We start from the raw sequence: 18651 nt of genomic DNA, 5'->3' as shown, positions 1-18651 counted from the left end.
CTAAGGCCATTATTAAAAAATGTTCTGTTTCTGGTCCACCGGCCGGGTGAGTGCCGTTTGTGCGGTTGAAATTTTTTTTTTTTAACGCCAGTTTTTCGACATTTTTTCGGGTTCATAAATCTAAAATCGAACTTGACATTTCCGCATTCCCAGGGCTTTCCACTAAGGCTCATACTAGCCAGCCATGACAAATAAGTAGCCGGCCGGGGGGAGTAAACACAAAATAAACTCCTGTGCACGCAGTTCCCAGGATTAAATGCATTTTCCACAGACCATTTATTCATTCACTTTACTCAAATACAAAGTAAAATGGCAGTAAATCTTCTTTCTTTTCTTGCGTATTGCATCATGAGGCGTTCCTGGCTTGTAAATCTCTTATTTTCGGTGCATGACACATTCACGCAGCTGAGCATGCTATGAATTAACAACGACAACGGTCTGCAGTGGGGCGACACAATTACACACTCAGCCAACATTTCTCCATTTGTGTATGAAAATCCACTCCAACCACTCAGTTTGGTTTCATTCACAACCAACGGTGTCTTTTGATACCAGCACGTAATTGAACGAGAGAAGACTGGTTTACCGGAGACAAAATAAGCGTCATCTCTGCTTCTGCTCCCTCCGACGGCCCCGACACACTACTGCCTCCGCCGAGCGCGCGCTCACTCTGAACTGAATCAGCTCTGCGCATGCGCCGTGCAGCACAAAAAAATGGCAGCCACCATGAAGGAAGCAGATCCGGAGTTTTCAAACATTTGCTTAAGTGTGAAATCGCAAAATGGTATTCTACAGGGATGTGATTTTTCCGCGAATTCGCGGAATTCCGCTTTTTTCACCTCAAAACTTGAAAAAAAAAATGCTTCCGATTTTTCCCTCAAATCCACATTCGTATCCTATTCGTTCCGACTTTCTTTGAAAGATGGCAGCCTCGGATTTGCATCTTTACGCCTCGATCACGGAGGCTGCCATCCTTCAACTCTTTGTTTGAAGCGAGCGCATTCATTGGTTGTTACAGAGCGATGGGCCAATCATGTACCTCGTTTCATCTCATTGACGCAATTCCGTCATTGAGATGAAACGAGGTATGTGATTGGCCCATCACTCTGTAACAACCAATGAACGCGCTTGTTAGATAGCTGTACGTAAGCTCGCTTCAAACAGAGTTGAAAGATGGCAGCCTCCGTGATCGAGCGTAAAGATGCAAATCGAGTTAAAGAAATCGACAGAATAGTGAAAAACAAGTTCCGCTGGGAATGGTTGGAGAAAGAGGTTGCTACAGACGTTGGACATGAGACTGTGAGACATTTGTTCAGTGATTTCGTTCTTTGGGGAGAGGGCAGAGGTCTCTGGCTGTCAAGTTTGGGGATACTGGGACCTCCCCTGCCCGAGGTACGAGCGTCCAAAGTCGGGTTGGAGCCCGGGATAGAAACGAAACCTAAGCGGAGCGCTGTGGCTCGCCTCGGGGCGAATTACGTCCTGAGGCGCGGGGCTAGCGGGCCCTGCCGCGCTGGTTCTTTGGGGTGAGTGAGTGTGTGTGTGTGTGAGAGAGAGAGTGCGCGCGCACGAGTGTGTGTCAGAGTTGCATGTTGACCATTAAATTGGCTTGAATTTGTTAATCATGACAAGTTTTTTCTTGTGTGTTTGCTTGCCATTTTAGTACAATTTTTAAGTCAGAAAACCCCAAAACCCAGGAGCTTCGGGGGGGCTTCCCCCCTTGTCCCCCCACCAGGGTGCTGCCCTGGTGGGGGCCTGTGGCCCCCAGACCCCCGGCTAAAAGTTTCAGATAATTTCACCAGCCCCAAATCACATCCCTGATTCTAGTGAACAACAAAATAGTAAAAATTCAGAAAAACAAATCATTCAGTGATCATTTTAATAGTGTAATTTCATCCGAACTAGGCCTAACGGTCGATTTAGAACTACAAAAAGTCCGTGTGTCAGACATTTTAAGTCTCATCTCATCATCTGTAGCCGCTTTATCCTGTTCTACAGGGTCGCAGGCGAGCTGGATCCTATCCCAGCTGACTACGGGTGAAAGGCGGGGTTCACCCTGGACAAGTCGCCAGGTCATCACAGGGCTGACACATAGACACAGACAACCATTCACACTCACATTCACACCTACGCTCAATTTAGAGTCACCAGTTAACCTAACCTGCATGTCTTTGGACTGTGGGGGAAACCGGAGCACCTGGAGGAAACCCACGCGGACACGGGGAGAACATGCAAACTCCACACAGAAAGGCCCTCACCGGCCACGGGGCTCGAACCCAGGACCTTCTTGCTGTGAGGTGACAGCACTAACCACTACACCACCGTGCCACCCACATTTTAAGTACCTTTGTGAAAGTTTTGCAAATGTTGCAGTCAGCACTTAAAATTCTAACAAAGTTTTTGTACAAGTTTCAGTTGATTAAACTGTCATTTTATTAAATGTGTCTGCTTTTGTAATAAAAAAGTACTGAAAGAAAAAGCAAACACAGCATTGCGATTTCTTACCCATCCATTAAAAAAAAAAAAAATCCCTCCCTCCCGACTGAAAATTTTTTTTGCTCACCCGGTGGACAGGAAACGGATTTTTTTTAAGGATGGCCTAAACTCCAGATCCATGTCAGAGGTTATTGAGTAAATCACCTCCAGCAAGAGCACTAGGTGTGATTTTAGTTAAAACATGAAATGCATTAAAATGAATACTTTAAAAGAAAGTGGTAGAGTTTTTTTTTTTTCTGTCTTTTGATGTTAATACGCCCTTTACCACCTGGTGAAAAGATGTTTGGTACAGCATGGTGGTTCAGGCTTTTAATTTTTCTGTAAGTTTCACTCATTGACTGACTTAGAGTAGGGCTTCCTCCAGGACACAAAACCAACTTCATCTCTTCTCCACTGCTGCTGGTGTCCAAGCGCAGTGTGACTTGCTCAGAAGAAAGTGTGTGTGTGTGTGTGTGTGTGTGTGTGTGTGTGTGAATGAGAGCACAAAAATTTTGTGGCCAAATGAGCAATCTGGTACTTTCTTAAACATTCGAGAACACAGACGGACACCGGTCTGAAAGACCGGGGGGGGGGCTGTGGTGGATGACACTTCTCTCTCAGGTGAAGAAACACCCTTCAACAGCTGGCCAGATGAACACCTTCCAGGAGGTAGGGGTATCTGGGTTAAGAAAAAAAAAAAATCATCAAGACTTCATAAGATGTATAAGCTTCCAAAAGACCAGGTAAAAGTAGCAGGATGAGTTTAGAAGAGGAAAACGCTATACTCCTAAGATTTATTAATATGTATAGTGCTTTTAACAATGGACATTATCACAAAGCAGCTTAAGATGTATCTGCTATAATGGGCATGTAAAGAGTGAGTGAAACTGTCTCCAACTATTTTCACAGTTTAAAGGCCAATGCATGGTCAAGATACCTTCAGAAAGTTGCTCTATGCAATGAGAGATCCTTATACGCCAGTAAAGAATTGGAAAATTATCCATGTTGATAGATATTATACTGTATTTTACCTGCCTACTTAGATTATTAACTCAGTCATGCTGAAAGTTCCAAAATGACTTCCAGTGGTTTATAAAGAAGAAAGAAGGCACAACTTTATTCATCACACACTCGTGAAATTTCCTCTCTGCATTTAACCCATCTGAAGCAGTGCACACACACCCAGAGCAGTGGGCAGCCATGCTACCAGCACCCAGGGAGCAGTTGGGAGTTCGGTGCCTCGCTCAAGGGCACCTCAGCCCAAGGCCATCCCATATTAACCTAACCACATGTCTTTAGACTGTGGGGGAAACCGGAGCACCCAGAGGAAACCTACGCGGACACAGGGAGAACGTGCAAACTCCACACCAAAAGGCCCCTGCCGGCCGCTGGGTTCAAACCCAGAACCTTCTTGCTGTGAGGTGACCGTGCTAACCACTACACCACCGTGCCGCCCAATAGGTTTGTCCTTTGTCTTGTATTTTGTCTGTTATTGCACCCTTACTGTACACATATGTATGAATGGGCTGACAGTAAACATAGTTTGAATCTTAAAAACGTCTTGACCTGCCAAGGCTTCTTAACTTCCTGTTAATGATGATTGACTGCAGCTGGTAGCTTCTCTGTGCACAACATGAGTCAGTGACACGCATTGGTTTGACCAACACACAGTACAGTAGAAAAGTCTAAGGAGCTCAGTGCAGATCAGAGAAAGATGATCATAGAGTTACACTCAGGAATGTCTCCTGGAGCTGTTTATAAACAACTGCAGATTCCAAGATCATCAGTTCAAACAATTGTATGCAAGTAAAAGTTTTTGGGAGGTGAAGCCACTTTGCTGGAATATGATCCAAACTATCGCCCTCAGCTGAGAGTAAATTGGCTCAGAAACAACCCAGGAACCACCAAGGCACAAGACTACCATGAACTGGAAGCTTCTGGAACACCGTCTACAGTCATGTGAGGCTTACACCATGGGCCGAGAGGCTTCTTTCTTGATCAGCAGCCCCTGCTCCAAAATCCACACCTTCAAGCTGGCCTAAAGTTTGCAGCTGATCACATGGACCAAGAAAAAGCCTTCTAGAGGAAAGCTTTATGGTCATATGAGACAAAGATTGAGTTGTTTGGCCACAATGACCAGAGACAAGACAAGAGAAGAAGCCTTTATCACACTCAAGCACAGACTTAGTCTTACAAAAATGGCATCACCCCTGGAAATTATACCTTATAAAACTAGACAAATTGTACTTTAATACAAGACCGGGAACATGTTCTATTTAGCCAGTAGTTTGGCTCTTTGAGTGCGCCATTACACAAATGCATTCCTGTTAATTTCAAGGAAGTGACATCATATGCACAACACTTGAAAGTGTGCAGCGTTTCTGGCTTTGTCTACTTTGCAAAGTGTAGCACGTTTTTAATGTTTTCTTTTTTTATTTATGCCAAAACAAAATTAAAACGAAAGCATGCCTCCTAAGAGGTGTGGCGTTCAAGGCTGTTCAAGTGCAGCCGATTTATATTAAAAAAAAAAAAAAGCGAAATTTCAATCCATTATAGCCCAAAGTCAGCAGGACACTTACGGAATGAATGGGTTTGATTTGTACAGACAAAGAGAGGTAACTTCAAGCCGACAGGATGGTTTGGCGTCTGTTCCATACGTTTTGAAAAAGAAATTTGTGAGGCAGATTCATGAAGGATTTGAGCGGTGTCTGTCTGGTACGCGGAGCAGTTCATATGATCTGGAAACAAGTCAGAAGAGCCATCCCAAAGAGCTCACCGCACAGGAAGTGTCAAGCTTGTGTTAGGCACTTTTAGTGGGTGATGCGTTGTGTCATCTACATTGTGTACAGTAGCCGGGAAATCGTTAGGGTTCACTTCCAAAACTAAGTTGCTCATAAAACTACAACTTTTTCTGGTTCTAGCCGTACCAGTTAGGACTATGTCGACCCTTTCTCTTTTGTGCTATGGTCAGTAGAGGTGGTGATGGGAGTCAGCGTGCAGTTACTGTTGATTTTTATTAACATCACCGTATCTCTGCAACCGTAAAAGATTTTTATAACTCCACTCTTTCATTCAAGTACTTTTGCAACTCTCACTCCAGACAAGACAGCCAGTGTCATCAAGTCCACCTCTTTTCTCTAATTTACAGTGTGATAACTGACTAACTCTGAAATAAGATAAGAACGCTCAGCCATCCAAAATTAAAAGGCTGCACTGAAAAGGAAACAAATACAAGTCAATCAGAGCAACTGGCTGAGTATGTTTAAAACTATGGTTGATTCTCCAATCACTGTTTCAGCAGTTTGTGCTTTTTATTTTAAAATTTCCTTTATTTAATCTGGCTTCAGAGCCATTGCATGGACCTGGTGTGCCTAAAACAGCACGCAGTATTCCCTACTACTACTATTTGTCCCTCACGCCATCAGACTGTACAACTCGTCTCTGGGGGAGGAGGGGTAACGGGAGGACAGAGGACGGGAAGGAGCAGTAGCCTCGCCTGACAAAAAGCAATACTGGACAATGTGCAATACCTCTCCTGCTGGACTTCCCCCATATCTTTTTTTTTTAATACTTGTATATGTAAATACTTAATTTAATTTATCTAGAAGTATTTTCTATTCTCTGTTTATCCTGTAATGATGCTGCTGGAATTTTAATTTCCCTGAGAGAACCCTCGCAAAGGGATCAATAAAGTTCTATCTAATCTAATATAGACACCTAAAATAAAACTATTTATAATTTTATGACACTGGTGTAGCATCCCCTTGTAGCTTTCATTGTCTTTTTCAAAAGAATTAATATCAAGAACACACGCCATTGCAGAGGATATTAGAGTCACCGTGGACACAAAAGAAGGCAGTGGTGTACATGACGTCAGACACGCGCACGCACGGCTGACCTGTAATTCGCTGCGATCTAACAATGGCGGACAAGCTTTTAATGACTTTTGGAATAGAATTCAGGTGCATAAAATTTATTTTTCAAACCATTTTTTTTTAAATCTGTGAACTTGCCAACCTGTTTGAGCATATTACCCACAGAAAACCTGGGATTTTATGAGGTCATTTTTGTAAGAAAATGACTTTCAGCACAGTGAAATTCCTCCTCTATTTCACCCATCTGAAGCAGTGAACACACACACACACACACACACACACACACATGCGATGAGCACTGAAGCAATGAGCATGCATACATACCCAGAGCAGTGGGCAGGAGTGGGGACTAGGTGCCTTGCTGAAGGGAACCTCAGCCCAACCTTCAAGCCATGGCTGCCCCATGTTAACCGAACTGCATGTCTTTGAACATGTCTTTGAAACCGGCGCACTGGGAGGAAACCCATGCAGACTCCACACAAAAAGGCCCCCGTCAGCCACTGGGCTCGAACCCAGAACCTTCTTGCTAGGAGGTGACAGTGCTAGCCACTACACCACTATGCCGATACAAAGGAACACTGGACCAGTTGTTAAACATGGTGGTGGTAGCACTGGGGCTGTTTCGCTGCAAGTAGAACTGATACACTGTACAAAGTGGAAGAACATCAGAATCCTTCAGCATAACCTCAAGCCATCAGAAACTTGGACACAGTTGTGTTTTCTAACAGGACAATGAGCCCAAATGCACATCAGAGCTGATTGTGGAGAATAAAGTAGGAGAACATGAAGCTTAAAACAAGTCTTGGGAGTCCTGGAAGAGCCTCGAGGAACGTAGACGCATTTTGCAAGTGCTCCCACATGTGCCTGAAAATTGGTCGACAAGAACCTTCAAAGTATGGAATATATGTAACTTTAATGGGAACAGTTGAAAGGTGAGACTCTTTTTCTACTTCGGTAAGTTTTATGGACTTTTTTGATGAAGCATTACCCTGCCGAAGAAGGCTGGCCCCTCCAAAGCTAACGAGCAAACAACAGCTAGCGGTGCTAAAGTTAACGAGACTGCATACAGTGCCATGAGAAAGTTTGGGCACCCTTGACAAATCCCAGTATTTTTCATTCATATATAATTGGGTGTTTGATTCTACAACTTAGTCTTGACATATGAAATAAATAAAAGACACAGACATATTTCAGCATTGAAGAGAAGTTTATTGGGCTAACAGAAAAAGTGCAATATGCAGCAAAACAAAAATAGGCCCGTGCATAAATTTGGGCACCCTAACAGAAACATTCCATCAATATTTAGTGGAGCCTCCTTTTGCAAAAATTACAGCCTCTAGACGCTTTCTATAGCCACCAATGAGTGTATGGATCTTGGACGAAGGCATCTTGGCCCACTCCTCCTTGCAAAACATCTCTAATTCCTTGAGGTTTGAAGGTCTACGAGCATGGACAGCTTGCTTCAATTCATCCCACAGATTTTCAATGATATTCAAATCTGGGGACTGGGATGGCCATTCCAAGACATTGTACTTGTTCCTCTGCATGTATGCCCGAGTGGATTTTGAGCAATGTTTCGGGTCATTGTCTTGTTGAAACATCCATCCCCGGCGCAACTTCAACTTTGTTACAGACTCTAGCACATTATCCTCAAGAATCTGCTGGTATTGAGTGGAATCCATGCGACCGTCAACTTTAACAAGGTTCCCAGTACCAGTACTCGCCACACAGCCCCACAGCATGATGGAACCTCCACCAAATTTCACTGTGGGTAGCAGATGTTTCTCTTGGAATTCTGTGTTCTTTTTACGCCATGTGTATTGCCTCTTGTTGTGACCAAATAACTCGATTTTTGTTTCGTCAGTCCACAAGATCTTATTCCAAAAGGATACTGGCTTGTCCAAATGTGCTTTTGCATAGTTCAAGCGACTCAATTTGTGGCGACTGCGAAGAAAGGGCTTCTTCCTCATCACTCTCCCGTACAGTCTTTCCTCATGCAAATTGCGCTGTATTGTTGCCCTATGCACAGTGACCCCATCTGCAGCTAGATCCCTTTGCAAGTCTCTGGTGGTGGTCTGTGGGTTGTTTTTAACAATTCTCAGCATCCTTCGTCTTTGCCTCCCTGAAATTTTTCTTGGCCTACCACTTCTGGCCTTGACAAGGACTGTGCCTGTGGCTTTCCATTTTCTTACAATGTTCCTCACGGTAGACACTGACAGCTGAAATCTTTTGGAAAGTTTTTTGTAGCCTTCCCCTAGTCCATACTGCTCTATAATCTTCGTTTTGAGGTCATGAGAAAGTTGTTTTGAGGCCCCCATCTTGCAGCTCTTCAGAGGACAGTCAAAGAGAAAGAGAACTGGCATTTGGCCACCTTAAATAGCCTTTGTCATGATTGGATGCACCTGCCTATTAAGTTCAAGGCTTAATGAGCTCACTTAACCAACTTGATGTTTTCAATTACTCTGTGATGATTAGTTACAGGTTTTCAAAGCAACAAAATGTCAAGGGTTCCCATACTTTTGCACAGCCTATTTTTCACATTTGATTTAATTTCATACAAAGGAATACACCAATAATTAAAATCAGTGTCTGCAAAACAACCCAGCACTTGGCTCTGATGGGCAAAGGAAGGACATGCCACTAGGGTGTTTTTCTGTGGAGACAGAGTCAATTATTGTACAACCTCAGACGGGGTGCCCAAACTTTCTCATGGCACTGTACATGGAGCAGTCGGCAGTCTTACAAGCGATTGAAGTCATGAGATCTGAGTTTTTGGCTGAAATGGACGAGAAAGCTGACATTCAAAATGATTTGATGCACAAACAAATCAGTATAAATCAGTATACTGAGAGAAGAGATTAAAGTGGCTAACGAGCAAGCTAACAGTAAGGTTAGCATACTGGACGAACGCACTGCTAGCTTAGAAGAGGCTGCCAATACTCATTCAGATAAGATCGCTAACTTAGAACAAGTATTTTTGGAGCTGAAAAAGGAAGTAGCGAGTTTAAAAGCTAAGACTGAGGATCTCGAAGGACGATCGCGGAGGTGCAATCTACGAGTTTTCAGGATTAAAAAAGGTCGGGAAAACGGGGCCAAAATGAGTACTTTTATTGCGGGACTGCTCCAAGAAGTACTGAAACTTGATACGCCGCCAGTGATAGACCGGGCTCACCGTACTCTACAGCAAATCCCAGGCAGAGACCAGCCACCAAGAGCCTTCATGGTAAAGTGCCATTATTACCTAGAGAAGGATAATATTCTAAAAAAGGCGCTGGTGTCTCAAAGGCTTGTTTCAGGGGATGGTGATAACAATAGAGTGTATCCCGACTACACACAATCAGCGGCACGTCAGAGCAGCTTTTGGACCAGTAAAACAACTACTGCGATGCTGCGTTGATGTGAAGTTTGGACTTTTATATCCTGCAAAACTGATAATCACAACTCCAGATGGCAAACAGAAGTCCTTCACCGACCCGACGAAAGCAACAGCTTTTGTTAAAGGTCTTACAGCGTCGTAATGTGGACTACTGGCGATTAACTTCAACTGCGGTCAAGATGCTCTCACTTTGCATTTTGTGGTAATTTGGTACTGGATTGTATTGTTTGATATTGGATCAGTTTATTGTTAATGTTATGGAGGTATTGTAAGGCTTTGAAATTAGGCTTACTGTTCTGCAAGGCAGTGTTATATATTTATATTTTTTAATTTTTTTTATTCACTCTTTTCTTTTATTTATTTTCTTTTATTTTAATTTTATCCATCTTTTTTACAGTTTATATATTTACTTTGTTTTGATTATTTATTTACTAATATAATTTACTTTAATATAATTTTTTTTTCACTATTTTTCTGGTGGCTCACAGTGCAACAACTTAAGTATTGCATATAAACAGGATTGGTTAACATAAGGTTCTTGTTGATTTCTGTTCTTATAAACTACAGTAGATACATACAAGGTACATGTAGGGTTTTAGCTCCACTAGGTAAGACGGGTGTTACAGTGGTGCTTGAAAGTTTGTGAACCCTTTAGAATTTTCTATATTTCTGCATAAATGTGACCTAAAACATCATCAGATTTTCACACAAGTCCTAAAAGTAGACAAAGAGAACCCAGTTAAACAAATGAAACAAAAATATTATACTTGGTCATTTACTTATTGAGGAAAATGATCCAATATTACATATCTGTGAGTGGCAAAAGTATGTGAACCTCTAGGATTAGCGGTTAATTTGAAGGTGAAATTAGAGTCAGGTGTTTTCAATCAATGGGATGACAATCAGGTGTGAGTGGCCACCCTGTTTTATTTAAAGAACAGGGATCTATCAAAGTCTGATCTTCACAACACGTTTGTGGAAGTGTATCATGGCACGAACAAAGGAGATTTCTGAGGACCTCAGAAAAAGCGTTGTTGATGCTCATCAGGCTGGAAAAGGTTACAAAACCATCTCTAAAGAGTTTGGACTCCACCAATCCACAGTCAGACAGATTGTGTACAAATGCAGGAAATTCAAGACCACTGTTACCCTCCCCAGGAGTGGTCGCTTGCCATCATTGATGGAACAATTAATTCTGAATTATACCAGCGAATTCTAAAGGAAAATGTCAGGACATATGTCCATGAACTGAATCTCAAGAGAAGGTGGGTCATGCAGCAAGACAACAACCCTAAGCACACAAGTCATTCTACCAAATAATGGTTAAAGAAGAATAAAGTTAACGTTTTGGAATGGCCAAGTCAAAGTCCTGACCTTAATCCGATTGAAATGTTATGGAAGGACCTAAAGTGAGCAGTTCATGTGAGGAAACCCACCAACATCCCAGAGTTGAAGCTGTTCTGTACGGAGGAACGGGCTAAAATTCCTCCAAGCCGGTGTGCAGGACTGATCAACAGTTACCGCAAACGTTTAGTTGCAGTTATTGCTGCACAAGGGGGTCACACCAGATACTGAAAGCAAAGGTTCACATACTTTTGCCACTCACAGATATGTAATATTGGATCATTTTCCTCAATAAATAAATGACCAAGTATATTATTTTTGTCTCATTTGTTTAACTGGGTTCTCTTTATCTACTTTTAGGACTTGTGTGAAAATCTGATGTTTTAGGTCATATTGATGCAGAAATATAGAAAATTCCAAAGGGTTCACAAACTTTCAAGCACCACTGTATAGCCTTCATAGTGGCTTGGGTGGTTGCAGTCTCTCAGTTGGGGAGGGGGGGATTTAATAGTTCCTATTGCATTTTGTAACACATCTTGTTCTTGTTCGATATTTTGTTTGTTTTTCCCTTTTTTCTCCCAGAGGTAAAGCGGATGTGCCAAAGAGTATGATCATCTAGACCTATTCAGTCTTTGACTACCAATCATGGGCTCCATGGATAACACAAACAGATCAACCACCAAATTTGTTAGTTGAAACAAGTCTTGACCTCAACACTATCAAAAATACGTGGACTGTGTTTAGAAGTCAGATTGGTGCTAGGAAACATACAGATTTCATTTTTAATTGAACTTTAACAATTCTGCCAAGAAGAGTGGACAAAAATCCAACCATAATTCTGACAGAAGCTTGTTAATGGCTACCAAAAGCATCTGGTGAAGGTGAAACTTGCTAAGGGACATTTCACCAAATGTTGGGTGTGCTGTACGTATATTTTCAACCACGTATGTATAATGTTGATTTCAGAAAATCCAAATTAAATTGCGTGCACCAAACTGTGTGTGTGTGTGTGTGGGGGGGGGGGTTTCTATTGAAGATGCATGTTGGAATCATTCTGCCCCAGAAACTCCAAATCACAATAACAATATAATGGCTGGTTTGCTGATACCTGCTCGCTTTCTAGGACTGTGTTGACTGTATACCACTGCTGGTCCATGTGGTGACCAAATTAACATTGATGACTGAATAAATGAACAATTCATTCATTCAGTCATTTTATAAATTTAATGTCCTTACCTTGGTTTTCTCATCTTTCATGGTTTTTAATCCAATGCTTTCGTATAGCTGTTGGAAAAGTCACATGCTGCACTGATAGGATCTTGAGGCAAGATGTTTTAATGGTTCACAGACAGAAACAAAAGTATGTGACTATGGTTCTATGAATCCTGGATGACTGCCAGAGGCGGTGCATAAGCACTGGATGTCTCCATCTCACGCATGCACAGGTTCGAGTAACAATACCAACAAAAGTCACCTGTGACCCCGGCTAACCTGTGTGTTCCGGGGACATCAGAGGATCTGTTCCTGCAGAATCTTCTTGTGAACCCACAAGGATTCTGAGTGATAGAGCACACTGGCAGTCATCCAGGATTCATAGAACTGTAGTTACAACTGTAACTTTCATTCCATTTCATCCTTCCTGACTGCTAGAGGTGGTGCATAAACACTGGATGACCCATGACAACAAAGATCATGAGGAATCCCAACACACTAAGAGGGAGCAGTAGACTTGGGCAGTAAGACCACACTCAATGGGTGGGGACTGGCAACAATCTCCGAATAGAATCTGGAGAAGGTGCAGGTGATGCCCATGATGCCGCAGCACATGTGGCCTCCAGGGGCACATCTCGCAAGGCCACCCATGAAGTGCAGACAGCCCAGGTAGAGTGGCACCTCACCTCGGATGGCAGGGGGGTGACCACAAGTTTTATATGCATGGGTGATGTCCATGATCCTGTGAGACAGTCATTGTTTGGAGAGAGCACAGCCTTTCTTAGGACCACTATACCCAACAAATAGTTGTTCAGACCACCATATACCTCACAGTTGCATTTACATACACTTGAAGGCCGCACAGGGCACAGCAGTCTCAGCTTATCCTCACCTTCACCTTCGAGGGGGTTAAACTGTGCCAGATGGGTCGGTTAGTTAAGGTTTGATCGCGACAGAACCTTGGGAAGAAATGCTGTATTCGGCCACAGGGTGAACCCTGAGCCATCAGAGTTCCACCTCAAACATGAGTCACTCACGGACAGGCCATGTAGCTCACCAACGTGTTTTACTGAAGTGATGGTGAGAAGAAAAGCAGTCTTTGCAGACATCCAATTCAGTTCCGCCTGAGCCAGAGGCTCAAAGGAAGGTAAATATAGAGCATCCAGCACCAGGGGCAGATCCCATGCTGGAACTCTGTGCTCGTGGAGCATGTAGTCTCAAAGCTCCCTTCAGAAAGACGGGCACAAGTCTATGGTACCCCACCATGTTGTCATCGACTTGAACATGTCAAGAGGAAATGGCTGCCACGTATACTCTCAGGGTAGTGGGGAACCAGCCATCCTCTAGGAGTGACTGTAGGAACTCCATGATTGTGGAAACCAAACACTGCACTGGTTCCTCACCCCTGTTGGAACACCATGCAGAGAACAGCTGCCACCTGTTTTTGTACTGGACCCAGGTAGAAGGTGCCCTGGCATTCAGTACAGTACTGCGGACGGTGTCTGTACAATTGTTCAGCAGCAGGCCAGGCCCTGCAGCAGCCAGACTCATAGCTGCTTGCAGCGAGGACTGGGATGCCAAATTTGGCCCCCTAATGGAGATGAGATCCTTCCTTTTGGGGAGGCGCCATGGTGAGCTGCGACAGAGCCTGTGTAGCAGAGGAAACCATGTCTTCCCTGACCAGAAGGGGGCTACCAGCAGCAGTCTGTGACCCCACTGGAGGACCCTCTGTAATATTGGAAGGATCAGGGGGACTGGTGGAAATGCATAAAGGAGACCTTCTGGTCAATCATGGGTGAGAGCATCCTGGCCCAGAGGGCTGGTCTCCTCGATCCGGGAGACCCAGAGGGGGCAATGGGTCGATTCCCCTGTGGCATGGCATGGCTGCATGCATGCATACATACCTCTGCTCTGCCGAAGATATCCCAGATGTTGAGCACCACTTCTGGATGAAGCCGCCACTCACACACAGCAGAGACTTGCAATGGGACAGGAAGTCTGCAGCCTGGTTCCGCACCCCGGGCAAATACTTCACCCTCAGGCTGGCTAGGTGGGCTCATCAGGAGGTCCTGAGACACCTGTAACAACAGTGCAGATGTGGTGCTCCCCTGGTGGTTTATTTGAGCGATGGTTGAGACATCTGACCGTGCAAGCACATGCCTCCCTCTCGGAAATGGTAAAAAGTGCTCGAGTGCCAAGTGCACAGTTCATTGCCCCAGTACACTGATTATGCTCTGTACAGTCCTGAGCAGACCACAGCTGTCCATTTCTGCTACATTGCACCCCATCTGTAATAATGGTCTCCCAAGCAGAAATGACCTTTCTCTCCACGGAGCCAGAGCAAGGACGCAATGCCATGACACCTTGAGTTTCCTGTGCCGGTGCCACTTAGCATCTAAGTGGAAGCTGTTCAGCCACCTCTGAAGGGGGCGTAGTGACAACAAGCCTAAGGGGCCCTCTCTGAAGAGGGGAAGGAGGCAGAAAACATCCGCCTGCTGAGGTGACGGACAGGTTTTCATGGTGGCCATATTCAGAGCCACCCCCAGGAAAATTATGCTCTGTGGCAGAACCAGGCAACTCTTTTTGAGATTCACCCTGAGACCCAGCCAGGCCACATGTGTGAGAAGAAGCACCATGTCCTGGGTCACCCGAGACCAGGATGGCATGCAGTTAAGCCAGTCATCCAGGTAAGGCAAGACCTTCATGCCCCATGACTGCAGTGGTGAGAGGGCTGCTGCCACACACCTGGTGAACACCTGTAGGGAGAGCGAGAGGCTGAATGGGGGCACTCTGAACCGAAAATGACAGCCCTGAAAGACAAACTGCAAGGATTACCTGTGGTGTGGCACAGTGGGCACATGAAAATAGGCATCCTTCAGGTTAATTGATGTAAACCACTCCCCTCTGGCAACAGTATGCAGAACCTCTACAATACTAAGCATGTGGAACTTCAGGACTTTCAGGAACCTGTTGAGTCCAATGGGCAGCATCCAAGGCCTGAGGTCTTCTCGAGGGCAAGTGCTCAGGGGCTTGAAAGTCCTGGCCCACCTGCTGAGCTGGGTGCCGAGACCTAGGGGGACCACTGGGGTAAGTTTGTGGGTGAGAGCAGCACTGGATGGCAGCCAAGGAACCCCTAGACCTGCTGAGAGAAGGCACACTCCTGTGAAGCCCAGAAAACTGCTGTCTAGTTTGCCTGGCTTGAACTGTGTGCTTGAGTGCCTGTAAGGCAGCAGACCCAAACAGATCACTAGGTTCCACCGGAACACTGCAGAGGGTCCTCCTACATGTCTCAGTGAGGGGTGACCGTGCCAGCTAAACCTGGCAGCGAACCTGGATGAGAGTGGACATCAACCATCCCAGCTCTCTGGACATAAGTGCAAAAGCCTGCAGAGATGCATCATTAAAATTGTGGACAGAAGCATCCAGCATGGCCTCCTGCAGGAATGCTGAGAGAACAAGCATTAGGTGTGATAGTGAGTTAGCTATGCACCCCATGCATGCTGCTGCATCATAGGCCTTGGAGAGCAGGTCATCCATGACACCTTGGGGATAACTTGCATCTGGTCTCAGAGTTTTGTCAGGAGAGACAATGAAAGCAGCTATAGCTGGCTCAAATCACTGGCATGTGGCCCAAGACAAACTTGGCTATATCCTGCATGGCTGGCAGTGTTCAGCCATCAAATGTCAGATGAGAGCAGGCCCTAGAATCCCTCCAGCATACATGCAACTCCCTCAAGTATTCATCTGATGCAGGCACAGTAAAGGTGGCAAGGGTTGGACCACATTAACTAACAAACAAACAAACAAACAAACAAACAAACAAACAAACAAACAAACAAACAAACCACTCCAGCAGGAGCTAGCTGAACTTGTGGAATGTCCAGCTGCAGGCAGGCCAGGGCTGCATAAATGATGGCTCCCATAGAGCTATACTCTGAACCAGCCCCAGAACTGTGGGTTGAAGAACGTGAGCTCACCTCTGAGGCATCGAAGGCTGCATTCTGGGAGACCTTGTCTGCCCCATATTCATCAAACTCAGTGGCTGAAGCTACCATCTTCATCCTCCTGAGCCAACATGGCTGCAGGAGGAGCAGGACCCTCCATGTCCCCTGCACCAGTTCCAGACTAGAGGGCTAGGAAGAAGGATTTCATCTGGTTAAGCTCGTCAGTCAGCTGGCCCACCTTGGAGGCAAGTTCAGACTCTTTGGCCTTCTTCCTGGAAGAGGCGCCCTCAGTTTCGGCAGCCCGACACTTTGACCAGCCAGATTGGGCTGGAATCGACCACTGGGCTGGAGCAAACTGTTCTGGTGATGGAACATGCCCCAGTAGCTGTTCCATCTCATCCAGTCTAGCAACCCTCATTGCCTGAGGAATGAAGCTGTAGTTCCTGCAGGGATTTTCTGAGAGACCCTCTCTTAGATGCTTGAGGCCAAGGCATGAGAGACACATATCATGGCCCATCTTCAGGCTGCAGAGAAGCCATATAGGCCAAACAATAACACAGTTGCTCAACATGGTGGCAACCAGCAAAATATAAAACCCCAGGAATAACAACAAATGCTGGGAGAGGAAGCGAATGCACTACCGTCACCAACAAGGATTGTAACAAATATATATTAAGTTAGCTCAAGTGGAAAACCTCCTGCGCCAACTATAATGCCAGTGGTTCACAATACACCTATGCTGGGAGTGGGAAAACCACTGTCTAAACTAGCAGAGATGCCACAACATAGTACAGGTACAGCTTAGTTAGTACCAAAGTAACACGTTAGCTCAAACAGAATACTGTTGCCAACTGTAAGAAGCAAAGTCAATTTAACGCACCCTATGCTGGGAGTGGGAGCGATTGCACTGCTTAAACCAACAAAGGTTAGCTTGCTGTAATTATGTACAAAGACAGAAAATGTGCACAATTGAGTTGTCTGCAGAATACATGAATTAAGATAAACTGAGTGAAATTGCCAGTCGAAACAAGTGGTGTAGCCAAGGTTGCTCCTGTTAATAGATAAATTCAAGTAAATGATATTGGGAGTGGGAGCGCACACACCGCCTTCACCAACAAAAATGGGTATAACCAACATTGTTAGCAATAATTCAAGTTGTAAACACAGAAAATGGGCACAACCAAGCTGTCTCCAAAATATGCGAGTTAGGGTAAGCTGAACAAAATCAAGTAAATAATACTGGGAACAGGGAGCGCACACACTATCTTCACCAACAAATCTTAACTTGCTATAATTACAATCACAGAAAATGGGCGCAACTGAGTTCTCTCTAGAATATGTGGATTAAGATAAACTAAGTGAAAGCACTGTTCGAAACCAAGTAAGCATAGCTGCTAACAGAATAAACAAGTAAATAGTTCTGGAAGTGGGAGTGCACACACTGCCTTCACCAACAAAAATGGGTAACTTACAACCAACATTGTTACCGATAATTCAACCAATCAATAGGCGTATACATAAGTAATACTTAAAGTATAACTTCTCAATAAGTTGGGTACATAAACTGCTGTAGACTGGCCGAGGATAATAATCTGAGCGAAAGGAGTGAACATGACAAACCGCAGCAAACCTTTTACTGGAGTGTTTGCTTGTCACAACCTTTGGAGGGCAAGATGCTCGCAACTCTGACAAGCTGTCACAAGGCTACCCGTGACAAACAGTTGAAAACACATGAATATGATTAGCTTTCTTTTAGTAAAGCTCAGTGACGTGCAGTCTACCTGCGAGTGAGAATATGAAAAGGAACAGATCCTCTGATGTCACCGGGACACATAGGTTAGCCAGGGCCATAGATGACTTTGTTGGTATTGGTACTCAAACCTGCACAGGCACAAAATGGAGACATCCAGTGCTTATGCACTGCCTCTGGTGGTCAGGAAGGATGAAACAGAACTCTGACATGGTAAGGATTATCCATCCACCCCTCCATTACCTGTAGCCGCTTATCCTGTTCTTACAGGGTCGCAGACAAGCTGCAGCCTATCCCAGCTGACTATGGACAAGAGGCAGGGTACAACCTGGACAAGTCGCCAGGCTATCGTAGGGCTGACACAGAGACAAACAACCATTCACACCTATGGTCAATTAAGAGCTACCAGTTAACCTAACCTGCATGTCTTTGGACTGTGGGGGAAACAGGAAAACCTGGAGGAAACCCACACAGACACAGGGAGAACATACAAACTCCATACAGAATGGCCCTTGCCGGCCGCTGGGCTCGAACCCAGGACCTTCTTGCTGTGAGGCAACAGTGCTAACCACCACACATGGTAAAGCTCATCTCTTAACTAACTAACTACCTAACTAACTAACATATAACAGGTCTTTAGTTTAAATTGCGGGTAAATTTTTATTTTGAAATATCAGC

At 44.6% G+C, this 18651-nt stretch overlaps 1 protein-coding gene across 1 annotated transcript in view; it reads right to left on the bottom strand.

The window, feature by feature from the left end:
• LOC132884670 (zinc finger protein 850-like) overlaps positions 1–18651 on the bottom strand; it is a 107419-nt gene that overhangs the window by 72725 nt on the left and 16043 nt on the right. Inside the window, exons 3-6 of the mRNA XM_060918506.1 lie at positions 16462–16747; positions 16257–16358; positions 14874–15035; positions 14184–14357 (exon numbers count right to left, since the gene is read on the bottom strand). Of these exons, the coding sequence (XP_060774489.1) occupies positions 14184–14357; positions 14874–15035; positions 16257–16358; positions 16462–16747 (724 nt within the window). The remainder of the gene's footprint in view (positions 1–14183; positions 14358–14873; positions 15036–16256; positions 16359–16461; positions 16748–18651) is intronic.

This window comes from Neoarius graeffei, chromosome 4, assembly GCF_027579695.1.
Source record: "Neoarius graeffei isolate fNeoGra1 chromosome 4, fNeoGra1.pri, whole genome shotgun sequence".
Classification (NCBI taxonomy): domain Eukaryota; kingdom Metazoa; phylum Chordata; class Actinopteri; order Siluriformes; family Ariidae; genus Neoarius; species Neoarius graeffei.
This window is presented reverse-complemented; position numbering and strand designations above follow the sequence as displayed.